Source organism: Canis aureus, chromosome 13, assembly GCF_053574225.1.
Source record: "Canis aureus isolate CA01 chromosome 13, VMU_Caureus_v.1.0, whole genome shotgun sequence".
Lineage (NCBI taxonomy): Eukaryota > Metazoa > Chordata > Mammalia > Carnivora > Canidae > Canis > Canis aureus.
Genome location: NC_135623.1, coordinates 20,978,448 through 20,997,803, shown reverse-complemented (window position 1 = coordinate 20,997,803; position 19,356 = coordinate 20,978,448). Strand labels below are relative to the sequence as shown.

General features: G+C 41.6%; 1 protein-coding gene across 14 annotated transcripts in view; it reads left to right on the top strand.

The window, feature by feature from the left end:
* The window catches only part of MAST2 (microtubule associated serine/threonine kinase 2), a 205,196-nt gene that overhangs the window by 162,696 nt on the left and 23,144 nt on the right, over positions 1–19,356 (top strand). For 11 of the 14 annotated variants that reach the window (XM_077845129.1, XM_077845136.1, XM_077845128.1 and 8 more), the window contains 5 exons: positions 2,982–3,057; positions 5,409–5,429; positions 7,104–7,182; positions 9,435–9,589; positions 11,026–11,101. In XM_077845129.1, coding sequence (XP_077701255.1) covers positions 2,982–3,057; positions 5,409–5,429; positions 7,104–7,182; positions 9,435–9,589; positions 11,026–11,101 — 407 coding nt within the window. The remainder of the gene's footprint in view (positions 1–2,981; positions 3,058–5,408; positions 5,430–7,103; positions 7,183–9,434; positions 9,590–11,025; positions 11,102–19,356) is intronic. The other 3 variants (XM_077845135.1, XM_077845130.1, XM_077845134.1) reach the window with 1 other exon arrangement.

Below are 19,356 nucleotides of genomic sequence, written 5' to 3'. Positions count from 1 at the left end.
ACTGGTACAATGACTTTTAACACTAATTACCCAGAATTAAGCCATACTTCACAGGTTTTGAACATAACCCTCTACAAAATTGTCATTACTTTATTTTATTTATTTTTATTTTTATTTTTTTATTTTTATTTTTATTTTATTTTGTCATTACTTTAGACACCCAACTGCAAGCTTGGGGTTCCCAGGCTACCCATAATTCTGACCAAATGAATGTAAATTCAAAGGTTTCCACTACTTCTTCAGGGTCAATATTTCAGTAGAATGGCTCACAGAACTCAGAAAAGTATTATACTTACAAATAGAGTTTTATTATAGCAAAAAGAGTATAAATCAGGATCAGCCCACAGAAGAGACTAATAAGATGAGATCTGGGATGGTGCCACATATGAAGCTTTTCATGCCTTCTTCCCATGATGTCTGAATCTGTCACCCTCCCAGCACACTGATATGTAGAGTATGCAGAGTAATAGCCAGGAAGCTCACCAAAGTTTTGGTGTTTATTGGGGTTTCATTATATAGGCATGATTGATGGACTCATTGAATATGTGATTAAACTCAGTTTCTAGCCCCCCTTCCATTCCCTGAAGGTCAGACTGATATCAAATGGCTTAGAGCACCAACCCTGCCACCATATGGCTGGTCTTTCTGGACTGGCCAGCCACCATCCTGAGTCACATTTGCATAAACTATCAGGCCCCACCATGAATAACAAAGACACTCCTGTCACTTGGGAAATTCCAAAGATTTAGGCTCATTCCCAGGAACTGAGGACAAAAGCCACCAAATTCTTTTTTACACAATAGCTGGGTATAGGATTCTGGGTTAGTGGGTTTGTTTTTCTTTTCATAATTCAAAGATATCACTCTGTTGTATTCTTACATTGTTTTCAATAAGAAATATGCTAAAATCTTTATCTTTGTTCCTCTGTATATAACATGTCTTTCTTGCCCACCACCTAACTGGTTTTAAGACTTTTCTTTTTATCATGAGTTTTGAGCAATTTGATTATAATGGGCTTTGGTGTAGTTTTCTTCCTCTTGCTCATGCTGGAGATTCTTGGGTATTATTTCTTCATCTGTGTTTTCTGTATCCCTCACTCTCTTCTAAGGATTATTAGACTTCTTGAAGTCTTTAGCTTAATGATGCTCTGATGATGGTGGTGGTAAAGATGATGATGATGATGATTTGCCGTTTTTTTTTTCCCCCTCTTAGTGTTATTTTTCACATATGTATGTTCTTTGAACCCCTAGCATTGCTGTTAGCACCTGGAAGATTTTTGTGTTCTACCCCAGAACCAGCACCACACCTGGTCCTTGGAAGGGCAGTAATTGTGTGTAGGATACTCACTTTCAAGAATATCTTTGAGGCTTTAGCTGAGCAGTTTGGGGAACCAACAAAGGGTATCTGGCTTTACATTCAAGAATCAAACTGAAGGTATTTGTTAATTTTTTTTTTAATTTTTATTTATTTATGATAGTCACAGAGAGAGAGAGAGGCAGAGACACAGGCAGAGGGAGAAGCAGGCTCCATGCACCGGGAGCCCGATGTGGGATTCGATCCCGGGTCTCCAGGATCGCGCCCTGGGCCAAAGGCAGGCGCCAAACCGCTGCGCCACCCAGGGATCCCCTATTTGTTAATTTTTGAGATGACATCATTTTTTAAAAAGGCTTTGAATAATTCTGAGGAGGCCTGATACTTATTAAATCCTGGCTAAGGAAACAATTACTGCAGATATTTTTTCTCATATCCTGATGCCTGTGCTAGCCAAGAGGTAGGAATAAATCATAAGAGATAGTCCTAGTCATAGAGCAAGGGAAACCCAGAGTTGGTACTAGATTGAGAACAGACCTACTGCATAAGGCTGTGCACCTCATTGAGGCTCCCAGTCAAGGGGATAAATGGAAGCTGAAAATGCCTCCTTATAATTAGTTTTCTCATAAAGAATACCTTTGTTTATTTATTAATTATTATTTTTTAAGGTTTTTATTTTAAGTAATCTTTATGCCCAGTGTGGGGCCAGAACCCACAACCCAAGGTTGAGAGTCCCACTCTCCACTGACTGAACCAGCCAGGTGCCCTGAGAGTGCCTTATATAACTGATACAAAAGTGCTGTGTGGGGAAGTGAGTACAGAAGTGGGGAGGCAGACAGAGATTGGTAGCGTGGTCAGCACATCATGGAGTGTGGTACTTACTTTGAGACACATTGACAGCTTCTGCCATCAGAAGCTTCTGAATACTAACCCCCCTGGAAGTTAGGCCAGAGAAATATGGCAGTCTTAGGTCCAAGAACTATTGTGACTAGTGCAAAGGTAAGCATGGTTTTGTTCGAACCTTCTGTGCTGTATGTTAGCAAGTTACAGGGAACATGTGAAAACTAATAAGGGAATGGAGGTAATTCCTATACCATGATGAGGTTGTGCATGCTTTGCCTACTGAGGGGCCTGGTGTTTGGTCTCTTTTAAGGAATGCTGCTATCCTAAGTCCCCACCAGAGAACTTAAGTTTCTCTTAAGCATGCATATTTCTGGGTTAGCCTTGGATGCAGTTTACAGAGATATATGTCCAAGAGGCTTTTAGACCAGGAAGGAGTCTTGTTGCCTTTCAAGAAATGTTGAAGCATCTGCATCAATAAGCATCTCATTGAATGAGTTCTTCAAGACTTTGGAAAGTTGGGTTAACTTGCTTAAGCAGATTTGAGCCTGAGGTATCCTTAGGAGGGCAGGAAATTGGCCAGTTGCTGCTATAACTAGAATGGATGTCTGAGAGACAGATGGTTACAGGCAACTTGGAAACAAGGGAGAAACCTCTGGGCTACCAAACTTTTACAAAGAGGGAATTGTTGAACTGATGGTGGGCCTGAATACATAACCACTTGAGTGCTAATTGCCAGTGCTAGGGGGAGATTTCTTCCCTGAAAGTTGCCTCAGTCCTCCTCAGAAACAGACTTCACAGAGGGTTTCTTTCCCTTTCCCCACCCACAGGTAACAGTCCTTTGGATAGCCCCCGGAATTTCTCTCCAAGTGCACCTGCTCACTTTTCCTTTGTTCCTGCCCGTAGGTAAGTTGATAGAAAACCTCCTCTATGACAAATGTGTGTAGCAGTTCTTTGAATGGGCAAGAAGTGAGTTTATTTTTATGATCACAAGTCCCTGGTTTCCTAGGGTACGTTCCAGAACATTATACTCTTGACCAAGAGCTATCCTAGCATAATCAGTGAGAAAATGGCCTCTCTTCCCAGGGGAACCCAAGGTATTAACCTTTCTCAGCTAATTCTGAGCTGCTGGAGGTGGCCTCATTTGCTTCTTTCCCAGGGGAAAAAGAAACTACAGAGTCTTCACTTATCCTCTCATGAATCCGGAAAATATTTGGTGTATTTCAGGGCCATGCTTATATTCTTCCTTGCATCTCACTCCTCTGGAAGTGATATAAACTTATCCCTGGAACATTTTAGCAGTCCTGACAGCTCAGTCCATTGCCAGGGCCTCTTGAGACGTTCTGAGCTAACTGAGATGAATTCATCCAAACTGCATACCAAGGCTCCACAGAAAATGATTTTACTTTTTAAAATGTTTTCTAAAATTCTTTCTTGCCAGAGTTCATGTTCTTTGACTTTATTTTTTATTCTTAAAAGTATTCTTGATTAGAGCCAGTCTTTGGCATTAAGTCCTCCAGACAAATCATGGCTCCAGATTTGGAACCTTTAGTGGACACAAAATGATCTATGCAGCTTGATGCCAGAGCAGTTTCTGTACTTAAATTCCTTTTTTAAAAGATAACAGAAAAAGAGTACATTCTTTGAAACAGCATTAACTCACTCTTCAAATGACAACCCAGAAAAAATCTACTCCCTTCCTCTTCATGATTCTATATAGCTGAAAAGGATGTGAACATGGACTGGTTGGGAGTTGTTGGATAGTTGACTTGAGTCCCCCTTGTTGTCATTCATTCAAAACAAATGTCATCTAAGTTTGTTCCATGGACAGATCTCTCCCACCCTGTGTAACTTACAGTTAGTTAACCAAGGATCCAGGTAGGACTATGCTGGATTGACATATTTGTCTTTCTAGCCTAGCTGGAAAGTCTTTCTTATCCTAGATTTCCTGTCTCATGTATGAACTGTAGCCTCATATGTCTATGCTGGGACAGCAAGGTCTGTCTGTGACCAATCTCTATAAATGGCATTGAGTCATTTCCCATTCATTCAGTAAATGTTTACTGAGCACCCAGTATGCCTTGGTACTGTGCCGGGTAACTAGTGATGTAATCGTAACAATATAGCCATAATTCTTTTAAAAAACATAGTTCCTACTTTCTTGAGACAGTAGACTTAGTAGAGTCTGTGCACCCCCTTTGTAAGGAAGGCTGTTTTCTCAGATCTTAACTTAGTTAACTCATTCTTTTATTTCTCATCTTTTATTTCTTAAGTGTCAACTTCTCAGAGAGGCCTTTCCTAACTATGTAACATAAAGGGTCCCACTCCTGATTTTCCTCAAATCATCTAGTTTTATTTTCACACTAATACTTTTCAATATCTGATATTTTCTTATTTGCTTATTTTCTATCTCCCCTCAACCAGAATAAAGGTACCTTTAATAGAGATCCCTTAATATATTGAAAGCTGTGTCTCCTGGTGTATAAAAAGCACTTACTCAGTGCTTTTTGGTTGAATGAGTGATGGGAAAGAATAATGAACAAGCAAACATTCATAGTTATAAACTGTGATAAATACCATGAAGTGAAAGAACATGATGCTGCATGAAAGCATAGGAAGGGAATGGGGCGGGAGGATCTATACAGGGTGGTCATGTAAGGCCTCTCTGAAGGAGATTGAATTTTAAGCTAAGAACTGGAGGATAAGAGTGAGCCTGCCATGTTGAAAGGGAGGACATGGGTATAGACCATTGTAGGCAGAAGGAATAGCATTTTCCTTTGGTGCTCTTGTGTCTACCTCATTATCTGGGCTTTAGGAGTAGGATCAACTAAGGAATTTGGGGACCTGGTATTACCATGAGATTCAAACAGGCCTATCATTCAGGTGGCATGAAGTTTGAGTCATGTGCATGGAACATGGAACTCTGGGCTGTCCTCTTAAAAGGACATAGTAGATAAAGCAGCTAGGTGTTTGTAGGGGTGGGGAAGAAGACTTCAGCCCTGCCAAACAGGGTACTCAGGAATTGTTTGCTAGGTTACTGAGGTCAGGCTTGAACCTTACAGGATCATATGGGTTTGGAATATCACAAAACACAGATTTAATGAAATGCTAAGGATAGATCCATTAATCCTTCAAACTTCCACACATTCCTAAACAGAAAGTTTGTTCCTGTTGCACTTGACCAAATGCCAGGGTTTAAACAGATTAGTCTCTCTGGTTCCATTTGATTCTCACAATTATATGTCTTTTCACTGCAGCCATGGCCACAGAACAGACAGGTAATAGTGGACATGATGGGGAGAAGGGCTGGGAAACTGCTATGCATGGCCAGACAGTATGGTTTATGGTATTGTGCTTGGTGAGAACTGGTTGTAATGAGTCTTCTCTGACTGTGGGTATGAACATTTGGCTTTTTAAATCTAGCAAAGAGGCCATAAGGGAACCCCCTGCTGGAACCAAGGCTCAGAGCTCATATACTTAAAGGCAGGAATTGCTGAATGGTTCCAGGTTTCTGAGCCTAGGGACAAGTCACCCTCATTCCCACAAATTTCCTCACTCACTCAGCGAGATAACCAGACAGAGGAAATGGAGGCATTTGACAATGGTTTGGGAAACTCCTCCCTGAGTTAGACTAGTACTATCTTTGCTGAGCTCTATTTTCCCAGAATTGACTTGCTTTCTTATATAGAGCTCCCAGAACCAAACAAAAGAGGTCAGAGAGAACATCATGTTTGAGCAGCCTCCTGGACATTTCTTTGCCTCAGAGACTAGGTTCCAGCAGAACTAACTGCCTGGGTGGCATGAAGTTTAATCAGCTGCATGTGGCATGGAACCTTGGGCTGTCCTCTTGCAGAGTATATAGTAGGAAAACCTGCTTGGTATTGGTGGGGGTGGGGAGGAGTGCTTCGAAGGGAAAAGCCCTGGCAAGATTGAGTCCCCTTTCTTCTTCCTCTCCCCGCCTCTCCTCACCTCCCTTAACTGTGAGGCCTGGACTACATCACCCAAATCCCTGGGACTAGTGTTTTCTCTGAAGATTGAGGGTATTTAAATTTTAAAGGTCCTCCATTGCTAATGTTCTAAGGTTCTGTGGTCACAGCAAAGAAATTTTCTCCTATACTACCATGCTTCACAAGAAAAAACACTTGTGTTACAGCACATCCCTTAGTCCAGGAAAGAATCATCTATCCATGTAATTTATAAAAGCTTCAAACCAGATACTTGCTTGAGCTTTCTCCTCCATAGCAAAACAAATAACTGGTTCTCTGTGATGAGAACTTTGAGATGCATCCTCTCCAGAGCAGCGGGAAACCTGCTCCAAAATGTTATATACAGCTAAGGATATACCACCTCAGTCTTTTTTCATGAGGTTAAACATTCTCAATGACTGGTTTTATGGGTCCTAATGGATCTTAGGTAACTTTTGACTGGTTGCCAATGATTGATTCACACTCCGACCCAGATGGCGGTCCAGTTCTTCCTTGTCTATCCAGTGGCCTGGGAAAGACCAAAGAGCCTTTCACATGGAGCCTTCAAAAAAGGGAAAAGCTGCATTTCAGTGGCATTTCTGTGTTTGTGGTGGTGCCTTTAGCTGGAGTCCTCTGTCATTACTTCTCTAAAAGTGAATATGTTGAAAAAATAAATAAAAGCGAATATATTGAGACTATGAAGATTTTTTTTTTTTTAATTTCAGAACCACAGTATTCTTATGTCGAAGTCATGGACTCCTTTTTAGTTAGAGATGTTTGTCTTTATGGTGGAAAACACATGACTATAGGCTCCATGTAGGAGAGAGATGTGAGAGCATGTACTAGACCAAGCAATACTGTCTAGAGATAAGGAAGAGCCTACCAGTGAACCAACTGCCCAAAAACAGTGCTGATGGAAAGACAGGCAGGTCCAGGGCTCAGGGTGGGGTCCTGTAGAAACTGCCTAATATTCTTAATCTTACATAGGACTGATGGACGGCGCTGGTCTTTGGCCTCTTTGCCTTCTTCAGGCTATGGAACCAACACTCCTAGCTCTACTGTTTCAGTAAGTAGCCAAATCCGTGGCTCTGCCTCCTTCACTCCGAGGAATTACTTTCCTACAGATTATTGCTGCCTATCCCTACAGTGTTGCAAAGTGGTTCTCAATTTTTCCTCCAAAGCCAAACTCAAAAAGGTTACTTGGGATGAGGCTGAGTGGGGCAGTGGTGACCCTTAACAGCTATAGCCAGATCCAAACAACTTTGGAAAGAACTAACCAGAATGTTCTCTGGGCATCAGTTTTTCTAAGTGGAATCAGAGGAGGGCTTGAGGATAGACTTTTGCTTTGCCAGACACGGGGGATCCTAAGTATGTTTCACCTATTTCCCCACTTATTTCTAGAACTGAAGCCAAGAGCAGTTGGTGTGTCCCAAAGGCCTGATGGACCCTCTTTCTCTTCTTTCACCTTTTCCTTTTAAAAAAACATGGGAAGGATGATTGTTATTTGATATTCAAGTCTGATGTGTATCAGCAAAAAACCTGGGCTTGTCTCCAAGGCCTCTAGTTATATTTTTTTAGAGACAGTTTTAGCCTAAAACACAACAGATGTCTTAATTAATGCTATGCACAATTGACCGTAAAATGAGACTCATTGAACAAGTTTTAACTGAAGCCAGGTTGACAAGATTGGCAAACTTTTTCTGTAAAGAGCCAAATAGTAAGTACTGTAGGCTTTGCAGGCTGGGTTGGGCAGCAGGCTGAGTGGCCCATTCCCTATGTCCTCCCCCATTCTTCAGGTCTTCTCAGGGCAGCTTGTTGACATTTGTGACTCCCAAGCAGGTAGAAGGAGTATCATTTCCTCCCTTGACCTAGATATAGCTCATAAATTAATCCAAAGATCTCATTGGTCTTTTAGCAGCAGTTAAGCATCGATCTTTTCCTGATAAATACCTCTTTCCCCATAATCCTTTACCCAGACAGGTAACTTTTTACCTGGTTAAAAAAAAAAAAAGTTTACTGGGTAATCCTTTACCCAGACAGGCAAGAGTCATGTATATGTATGTATGTGTGTACATACATACATACATACATATATATGATAAATATATCTGACCAATAAGTTTTTTGTTTTTTCTGACCAATAAGTTTTAATAGACTCAACCGATGGCTGCTGCTTATTTTATTGGGATACTTTAAAATACCAATTTTACTTCCTGTTAGTGGCAGTTGGGTGAAGATACCTTTTGCAGCCTCTATACAAACCATTTCCAAAAATGTGGCCAAGACAGAGCCTTGTGGAGGCCTCCCATTAACTGTTTCCGGCTTCATGTATTACAGCATTCCATGGCAGAAGCCTGTGCTGTTTGCCCCACCCCCCACAAAAATTCTGATTTTTCACTTGGTATTGAGACTCACTTGTGGCAACAGAGTTTTCTTAGTGTGGTGCTGCAGCTTTGACTCTAAATGGATTTAGATATTTAAACCCCAGGTTCCTCATCAGCTGATGAACAGAAACTAAGCCAATGATGTTAGAGTTGCCTGCTCTCTTAGCCAGTCTTGTCAAGAAAGGAGGATATCACCGATTCTGGTGCTGTATAGGGCTGTCACAGCAGTCGCTGTGTCTGTGGGGTGCCTGCAGTGGCATGGCTCACTTCCTCAGGTGGTCTGTTGTGGTTGGCAGTGGGCTCTTGTCTGGAAACTCAGTCATTGGGCCATGTTGGATTCTTCATTGTTTTCAGGTCAGGTCTAGTCTTTGGGTTCCAGATCTAAAAGTAATTTTCTTCCTTGCTGGATTTTCTTGCCTACTCGTGTTCCTGGAGTCTGGTCACAGCCTTCATAACCTCAGCGCTGCCAGTTGTCCTGTGGGTAACAGCCGAAAGGAAGCATTAATGAGTTCTCCCAACATTTGTAGGCTGGGTATACCTGGAGCAGTTCCTAAGCCAGGAAGCATGGTTTATTAATTTCTTGCCATCCTGACTAGCCAAAAGCTTCACTGAGGGCAAAGCATCCATGCAGAAAAATCTGCTCTTTACCACCGAAAGAAGTTCCGTAGGTAGTTATGGAGCTCCCACACCTTATGAATGTCTGGGTCCAACTGCCTGCAAGACTCATGAAGGCTCCTAGTATCTTGGCTTCCTCAGGACTGAAGGCTCTGAGGGAGTAGGGGAGGAATCATGCCCAGGGGAGGCTAAAAGGAGCAAGGCAGAGAAGGCCTGCTTTGGGTTACCTGTGGGTTTACACTGACTGGAAAGTCCTGTCTGTTCCTGGACTTGCCTCAGACGTGTCTGTAATGCTGCTTGTTAATGTTTTTCCCTCTAGTCATCATGTTCCTCACAGGAAAAGCTGCACCAGTTGCCCTTCCAGCCTACAGCTGATGAGCTGCACTTTTTGACGAAGCATTTCAGCACAGAGAGTGTACCAGATGAGGAGGGACGGCAGTCCCCAGCCATGCGGCCGCGCTCTCGCAGCCTCAGGTGAGGACTGCTCTCTGCCTGCAACCCTAGGATCTGTGGAGCTCAGCTTGTTTGCACAGCATAGGAATAGGCAGATTTTCTATAAAGCGCAAGAGAGTAAATAATTTAGGCTTTGTATGCCAAACAGTGTCTGTGGCAACTACTTAACTCTGAATTCCTTCAATTAGCTCTTTCCTTTGGCATTAGCTGGTAAAACTATGCCAGAATTCCAGGTTGAGGAAGAGGATGGAAATTAAAATGGGCATGGCTTTAATGACAGAGTTCAGCTTTCCAGAGCCCCTGGGAAATAATTAATTGGCTAATATGTTTGAGGTAGGAGCACAGAGGAGCAGGGCCTCCCAGGAAGAATGCCCTCAGATAATGTTTCTACTCTGAATATCAGGAAGTGAGCTGAGCCAGACCACAAGGACTGGTTCAAGTTCAGAGACTGATGCAGATGATCACTGGGACTGTTGTGCAGAGGATCAAAAACACAAATTTGAGTTTTTGTGGAGTGTGGATCCCAGTGCCCTTCTTTGTCTCACTCAGAGGAATACCTGAATCTTGGTGCTCTCTGAATCCACAGGGTAAAGGGTTCGTTTGAGGCCATTTGAGACTGAGAGGGATATAGTATCTCAGGAAGTCCCTGCTGTATTACTCTTAAAATACTTGGTAATATGTATTGATACATCAGGCAGACCATGGCCCATTCCAGGGAAGAAAGGCAGAGCAGGACAATTCTGAACCTAGCTCAGCTAGGGTAACACGTCAGGGGAACCAAACTGGCCAGGATCCAAATACCGATTTATTTGTGTGACTCAAACTTTGAAATCCTTTAAGAAGATGTAACTACATATGGGCCAAAGAGGAATATTTAGGTGACCCAGGCTAATAACTCACTGCAGGCTGGATTGGCCTCATTTATCCCCCAGGTCAGAGCCTAAGTTAGCCTCCTTGGCTGCAGCTTGTTTGGGAAAGGATATAGGTTTATACCGTTTTCCTTTGTTTTTTTGTTTGTTTGTTTTTTTGTTTGTTTGTTTTGGTGGTAGTTTTATTTGATTTGATTCCTAGAACCCCATGCTGGGGTATGCTCAACTCCACTGGCCAAAGCAAAGAAAGCCCAGAGAGCCCTGTTCTGGGGAGGTCATCCTAGGAAAGCCACCTAGGAGTAGACTCAGGAGTGGTTTCCTCCTTTTGGGCCTTTTCAGGCCCTGGCAGAGGTCTTTGTGAAAACCAGGCTTCTTATAGGAAGGTAGCCTAGTTCCAGATGGCACCATTTTGAGTCAAACAAGGTGTCCTGGGAACTTCAGGAAAAAGGAAGACTCTAGAACTCAGCATGCATTAAGGTGTGTGGGTGTACTGCAGACAGTGGGAGGGCAAGGACTCTGGGAATGGTTATCTTTCTTCTTGAGAGATCCATGGCACTAAAATAACACAATTTTTTCTTTCTTATTTAGTCCTGGACGGTCCCCAGTTTCCTTTGACAGTGAAATAATAATGATGAATCATGTATACAAAGAAAGATTCCCCAAGGTAAGAATCCTGAGGATGGCTGCACCTGTGGGAAGACTGAGGGTGAGGGGATGGAGTGCTCTCTCCAGAGGTAGTTAAGAAGAGCAGGAAGGCACCAGGAGGAGAAGGGTATAAGCACAAGGCTTTCAGACTGCTAGAGATGAGGCAGGTAGCAGGGACTATGAGTTTGGGGCTCATATTTGCAGGGCTTCTATTTCTCTACTCCCTGGAGTGGTGTCTAGAAGGAAATGTTAGAAAGGTATTCCCCCATGTGTTGGTGGGGAAGGAAAGAACTGGGCACCTTGTTTCTAACCATGCACATCAAGTCCACAAGTCAGGGTCCTTGCAGAACAGGATTGGCTAGCAGAAAGCATGTTTATTCTATGCAGATTTCTGAAGCAGTGCCTCATTACCAGGCCCGGAGAGTGCACAGACCAGTGTGCTGGCTGGAGGAAGCAGGAAGGTGGGAGCCAGAGTTTTCAAGCAGGAGAATGCTGAGGAAAGCAGATTACTCTGCTGAGGTAGCTGGGAAGTAGTCTTCGCAGCTCTGCAGTTTGGCTAGAAACTGTTGTGTATGTGGAACCTGGGTGCTTGTTTTGCATTGAATTTCTTTTTGAACACAGCATGCCTATACACTCCGACTCTCGCCTTCTCGTGACGGGCCCTGTTCTTGCAGAACATAGCCAGCTCTGTCAGAACCAGGGAACTGGCACAGGCTCCCTGTCCATGACAGCAAGGAGCATGGGGCTCTCAAGCCTCTTGTCTTCATCCTCTATCCAGACTTCCCTGGGTCTACCTATTCATCTGAGTCCAGAGGCTGCAGTGTGCAGTGGTTCCCTGCTCTTCTGAGAGTGTCCTTTTCCGAGACTCCAGTATAGTCTCCTGGACACGCATGGGTGGCTTAGGGAGATGGTATGAAGCTCTGTGCTTTTCCTCTTGACATACATAGTGAAGCATAGCAGTAAGGAAGGACATACATTCTAGAACCAGATTGAATGGGTTCAAATCTACTTCTACCATTTACTCACAATATGACCCTAGACAGATTATTTAACTCATCTGTAAATTGGGATAATAAGAGTATTTATCTCGTAGAAAGTTTGTGAAGATTAATGAATATTAAACTTTTCTAACTGTGCCCAGGACATAGTAATCACTCAGTAAGTGTGAGCTGTGATTTCTCTGCTGCCCTGGGCCCCATGGTCTATGTTTTCTGGTCTTGGAGAAGGCTTTAGAGAGGAGGAGTGAGGAACAGGGGCAGAATGGACAGCTAGGGAATCATTTTGTTATGTTAAATCCTTTATAAGGAAGTTTAGGAATAGGGGGTGGAGTTAAAGGAGTCAGGGACCCTAAGTTTGGTCCCTTCGAATACAGCTAGATAGCTTCCATTCTGAGTACCTGTGAAAATCAGAGGTCTGAGAAAAGAAATGCTGCAACTCTGCAAGTAAAAAAAGTGAACACTTTTTGGAAGGTAGGAGGTATAGAGACTTGGATCTTGGGTGAGATACCTCAGGATATGATGGAGGGAGGGGAGCCTCCTTAAGGAGGGTACCAGTAAGTATTAAAAGCTGTCGAGTGAAAAATTCAAACTTTTAGGGGCGCCTGAGTGGCTCAGTGGTTGAGCGTCTGCCTTCGGCTCTGGTCGTGATGGAGTCCTGCATGGGGGTCCCCACGGGGAACCTTCTTCTCCTTCTGCCTATGTCTCTGCCTCTCTGTGTATCTCATGAATAAATAAATAAATAAATAAAATCATTAACAAAAAAATTAGAACTTTTAGAAGTCTGCGATGGTGGCGAATGTCCCAGGGTTAAAGGTGCTTGGGTGGCAAAGTGAGGCAGAAACCCAGGCTCCTCAGCATGGTCTCAGGATCCTCAGGATCATGAGAAGAACAGGGGTGCCTGAGTGTGGCAGAGTTCCCAGGCACAAGAGTGGGGAAAATGGCTGAAAACAGCAGGTCTAGGTGCTGCCTTTCTGCTCTGTGTTGCCATAAACTGTGAATCACTGTACCGTCATGTGACCACTTTTCTGGCAGGGGTCCAGCAAAAGGCAAAAGCATGGAGAGACCCCTTCCCTCCTCTGGGAGAAAGAGCATGGGTCCGCACCAGAGGTATCCATAAAATTTGGAGTTTTGAAACTCAGTCATGTGCCCGAGATAAAAACACTCGGGCACAGGCCAGGTGAACACAGAGTTTTGATGGAACCCCGCGAGACAAGAGTGAAGGACTGCTTTTCTGTGTGGGCTCACTGAAGCGGGGATATGAACTTTCAGCTCCAGGGCTAGAGATCAGTGCGCCACCATTTTCATCGCTCCTGTCAGTGCTGAAAGCCTTCAGGAAGCAAAGTAGTACCACATAGAAGAATCCAGAGCTACTTACACTGAGCCCTGCCTCCCTGTGCACTGGAGATGAATTTCCACTAGGGCAAGTACACCTGAGAATCAGTGCAATGGGCCCCTCCCCCAGAAGACTAGTATGAACAACTGGCTCACACTAAATTTACTGGTCATAACGGGCTACAAAGCTCTTGGGGAAAACAATAAATAGCATCCATTGTTTTTTTATTCTTTAGTCTTTCAGTATTTTTTTTCAGTTATTATTTTTCAATTCTTTTTGAATTTTTATTTTTATATATACACTATATATATTTTTTGTTTCCTTAGTGTTTCTTATTTTATTTTGTGTCTCCTTTTTTCTTAAATTTTGGGAACTAGTTTCTTGTAACAACAGACCAAAACACACCCCAGATCTAATTTTTAAATTTGTTTTGTTCCTTGTTTGTTTTTTCTGTTATCATTATTGTTATTGTTATTTTTTCTCTTTTATTCTTTTCTGATGAAAATGATGAAATGGAGAAATTCACCCCAAAAGAAAGAACAGAAGGTAGTATTCACTGCCAGAGATTTAATCAATACAGGCATAAGTAAGATGTCTGAACTAGAATTTAAAACAATGATTATAAAGATACTAGCTGGGCTTGAAAAAAGCATAGAAGACACTATAGAATCCCTTACTGTAGAAATAAAATAGCTAAAATCTATTTGGGCCAAAATTAAAAATGCTAGTATCAAGATGCAGTCCCAAATGGAGGCTATAAAAATGAGAATGAGTGAGGTAGAACAGCATGTCAGTGATAGAGAAGATAAAATGATGGAAAATAAGGAAGCTGAAAAGAAGAGAGAAAGAAAATGACTGAATCACAAAGGGAGACTTAGAGAACTCAGCAAGTCCATGAAGCAGAATAATATCCAGATATTAAGGGTCCCAGAAGATGACGGATGGGAGAGAGGGGCAGAAGGTTTTTTTGAACAAATTACAGCTGAGAACTTACTACTCTGGGGAAGGAAACAGGCATTCAAGTCCAGGAGGCACAGAGAACCACCCTCAAAATCAGTTAAAAGTAGGTCAACACTTTGACATATAATAGTGAAGTTTTGCAAATTTCAAAAATGAAGAGAAAATCCTGAAAGTAGCTCAAGATAAGAGGTCCTTAACCTACAAGGGTAGACATATAAGGCTGGCAGCAGACCTATCCACAGAGACCTGGCAGATCAGAAAGAACTGCCTTGATATATCCAGCATGGTAAGTGGGGAAAATATGCAGCCAAGAATACTTTATCCAGTAAGGCTGTCATTCAGTTATGCTAGAAGAGATGAATAGCTTCCAGGACAATAAAAAACTAAAGAAATGTGTGAACACTAAATCAGCCCTGCAAGAAATATTAAAGTTGATCCTGTAAGCAAAGAGAGCACAAAAATAACAATAGACCAGAAGGGAATAGAAACAATTTATAGGAGCATTGACTTTATAGGTAATACAATGGCACTAAATTCATCTTTCAGTAACTACTCTGAATGTAAATGGACTGAATGCTCCAATCAAAATACATAAGATACCAGAATGGATTAAAAAACAAGATCCAGGATCCCTGGGTGGCTCAGTGGTTTAGTGCCTGCCTTTGGCCCAGGGCCTAATCCTGGAGTCCCAGGATCGAGTCCCACATCAGGCTCCTGCATGGAGCCTGCTTCTCCCTCTGCCTGTGTCTCTGCCCCCCCCCCCCATGAATAAATAAGTAAAACATCTTTAAAAAAATAAAAAATAAATAAAAAAACAAGATCCATTGATATGCTGCTTACATTACAAGAGATTCATTTTAGACCCAAAGACATCTCCAGATTGAAAGTAAGGGGGTGGAGAACCATTTATCATGCCAGTGACATCAAAGGAAAGCTGGTGTAGCCATTTCATATCAGACAGATTAGATTTTATTTTATTTTTATTTTTATTTTTTTTAAAGATTTTATTTATTTATTCATGATAGTCACACAGAAAGAGAGGCAGAGACATAGGCAGAGAGAGAAGCAGGCTCCATGCACCGGGAGCCCGATGTGGGATTCGATCCCGGGTCTCCAGGATCGCGCCCTGGGCCAAAGGCAGGCGCTAAACTGCTGCGCCACCCAGGGATCCCCAGATTAGATTTTAAACCGAAGACTGTGACAAGATGAAAAAGAGCACTATAGCACAACTAAAGGGTCTATCCAACAAGAAGATCTAACAATTGTTAATCTTTACGTACCTAACTTGGGAGCAGCCAATATACAAACCAATTAGTACCAAAATTAAAGAAACACATTGGTAATAATACAATAATAGTAGGGGACTTTAACACCGCACTCAGAGCAATGGATACATCATCTAAGCCGAAGATCAACAAGGAAACAAGGGCTTTGAATGACACCCTGTACCTGATAGACTTCATAGATATGTTCAGAGCATTTCACCCTAAAGCAGCAGAATACACATTCTTCTTGAGTGCACATGGAACATTCTCCAGAATACATCACAACCAGTGATGTATCAACCAGTATAAAAAGACTGAGGTTATACCATGCATATTTTCAGAACACAATGCTTTGCAACTTGAACTCAATCACATGAGGAAACTTGGAAGGAACTCGAATATTTCGAGGTTAAAGAGCATCCCACTAAAGAATGAATGGGTCAACCAGGAAATTAAAGAAGTTTTGAAAATGCATGGAAACAAATGAAAATGAAAACAACTGTTCAAAACCTTTGGGATGCAGCAAAGGCAGTCCTAAGAGGGAAGTAAATAGCAATACAAGCCTTTCTCAAGGAATTAGAAAAGTCTCAAATGCACAAGCTAACCTTATACCTAAAGAGCTGGAAAAAGAACAGCAAATAAAGCCTAAATCCAGCAGAAGATAAATAATAAAGATTAGAGCAGAAATCAATGAAGTAAAAACCAAAACAACCAGAACAGATGAGCGAAACTAGGAGCTAGTTCTCTGAAAGAGTTAATAAATAAACCTCTAGCCAGATTTATCAAAAAGAAAAGAAGGACTCAAATTCATGAATGAAAGAGGAGAGATCACAACCAACACCAAAGAAATACAAACAATTAGAATACTATGAGCAATTATATGCCAACAAATTAGGCAATCTGGAAGAAATGGATGCATTCCTAGAAACATAAACTACCAAAACTGAAATAGGAAGAAATAGAAAACCTGAACAGACCCACAACCAGCAAGGAAATTGAAATGGTCATTAAAAATCTCCCAATAAACAAGAGTTCAGGGCCAGATAGCCTCCCAGTGGAATTTTACCAAACATTTAAAGCAGAATTAATGTTTATTGTCCTGAAACTATTTCAAAAAATAGAAATGGAAAGGGGTGCCTGGTGGCTCAATTAATTAAGCATTTGCCTTTGGCTCAAGTCATGATCCTGGGGTCCTGAGATTGAGCCCCACATTGAGCTCCCTGCTCAGCAGGGATTCTTCTTCCTCTCCTCTGCTTGTTCTCTCTCTCTCTCTTTCTCCGCTCCCCACCCCCAGATAAATAAAGTAAAAAGAGAAATGGAAGGAAAACTTCCAAACTCTGTGAGGCCAGCATTACCTTGATCCCCAAACCAGAAAAAGACCCCACCAAAAAGAATTACAGACCAATAACCGTGGTGAAAGTGGATGCAAAAATTCTAACAGAGATACTAGCTACTGGGCTCCAAAAGTACATTAAAAAGATTATTTACCATAACCAAGTGGGATTTACTCCTAGGCTGCAAAGGGTGGTTCAACATTCACAAGACAACAGTGTGATAGAGAACATTAATAAAAGAAAATAAAAGAATAAAAGAAAGGACAAAAACCATGTGATTCTCTAAATAGATGTAAAAAAAAAAGCATTTGACAAAATGGAGTATCCTTTTTTTAAAAAAAAAAAAAAGATTTTATTCATGAGAGACACAGAGTGAGAGAGAGAGAGAGAGGCAGAGACACAGGCAGAGAGAGAAGCAGGCTCCATGCAGGGAGCCCTATGTGGGACTCAGTCCTGGGACTCCAGGATCAAACCCTGTGCTGAAAGCAGGCTCTAAACCACTGAGCCACCCAGGCATCCCCAGTATCCTTTTTGATTAAAATTCACCACCACATAGGGATAGAGGGAACCCACCTCAATATCATAAAAGCCACATAGAGAAAACTCACAGCAAATATCATCTTCAGTGGGGAAAAACTGAAAGCTATTCCTCTAAGGTCATAAACATGACAGTGATGTCCACTCTCACCAGTTTTGTTCAACATAGTACTGGAAATCCTAGCCTTGGCAATCAAACAACAACAAAAAATAAAAGTCATCCAAATCAGTTAAGAAGTCAAACTTTAACTCTTTGCAGACAACATGATGTTCTCTGTAGAAAACCCAAAAGACTCCACCAGAAATTTCCTAGAACTGATACAAGAATTCAGCAAAATCGCAGGATATAAAATCAATGCACAGAAATCAGTTGCATTTCTATACACTAACAGTTAAGCAGAAGAAAGAGAAATCAGGGAATTGATCCCATTTATAATTGCACCAAAAATCGTAAGATATCTAGGAATAAGCCTAATCAAAGAGGTAAATGGATCTTACTCTGAAAACTATAGAGCCACTTATGAAAAAAATTGAGGAAGACACAAAGAAATGGAAAAACATTGGATGCTCATAGATTGGAAGAACAAATGTTAAAATGTCTATGCTATCCAGAGCGATCTACACATTTATTGTAATCCCTATCAAAATACCATTGACCTTTTTCACAGAGCTGGAGCATATAGTCCTAAAATTTGTGTGGAACCAGAAAAGACCCCAAATAGCCAAAGTAATATTGAAAAAGAAAACCAAACCTGGAGGCATCACAAGTTGAGCTGTATTACAAAGCTGTAATCATCAAGACAGTATGGTACTGGCATAAAAAACAGACACATAGAGTAATGGAACAGGATAGGGAACCCAGAAATGGACCCTCAACTCTATGGCCGATTAACTAATCTTTGACAAAGCAGGAAAGAATATCCAATGGAAAAGATAGTCTCTTCAACAAATGGTTTTAGGAAAATTGGACAGACCCATGCAGAAGAATGAAAATGGACCACTTTCTTATATCCTACATGAAAATAGACTCAAAATGAATGAAAGACCTAAATGTGAGATAGGACTCCATCAAAATCCTAGAGGAGAACACAGGCAGCAACCTCTTTGACTTTGGCCACAGCAACTTCTTGCTAGACAGGTCTCCAAAGACAAGAAAAAAAAAAAAAAAGGAATATTGAACTATTGGAACTTTATCAAGACAAAAGGTTTCTGCAGAGCAAGAGAAACCGTCAGCAAAACTAAAAGGCAACCAACGGAATGAGAGAAGATACTTGCAAATGACATATCAGATAAAGGGCTAGTATCCAAGATCTATAAAGAATTTATCAAACTCAACACCTAAAAACCCAAAAAATCCAGTCAAGAAATGGGCAGAAGATATAAACAAACATTTCTCCACAGAAGATAGACAAATGGCCAACAGACATGAAAAAATGCTCAACATCCCTTAGCACCAGTGAAATACAAATCAAAATCATAATGACATTCCACCTCACACCAGTCAGAATGGCTAAAATTAACAATTCAGGAAATGGCAGATGTTGGCAAGTTGTACAGAAAGGGGAACCCTCTTACACTGCTGGTGGGAATGCAAGCTGGTGCAGCTGCTCTGGAAAACAGTATGGAGGTTCCTTGAGAAGTTAAAAATTGAGCTACCCTACTACCCAGCAATTGTACTGCTAGGTATTTTACCCCAAAGATACAAATGTGGTGATCCCAGGGTTTATAGCAGCAATGTCCACAATAGCCAAAGTATGGAGAGAACCCAGATATGCATCAGTGGATGAATGGATAAAGAAGACCTGATATTTCTATAAAGTGGAATATTACTCAGCCATCAAAAAGAA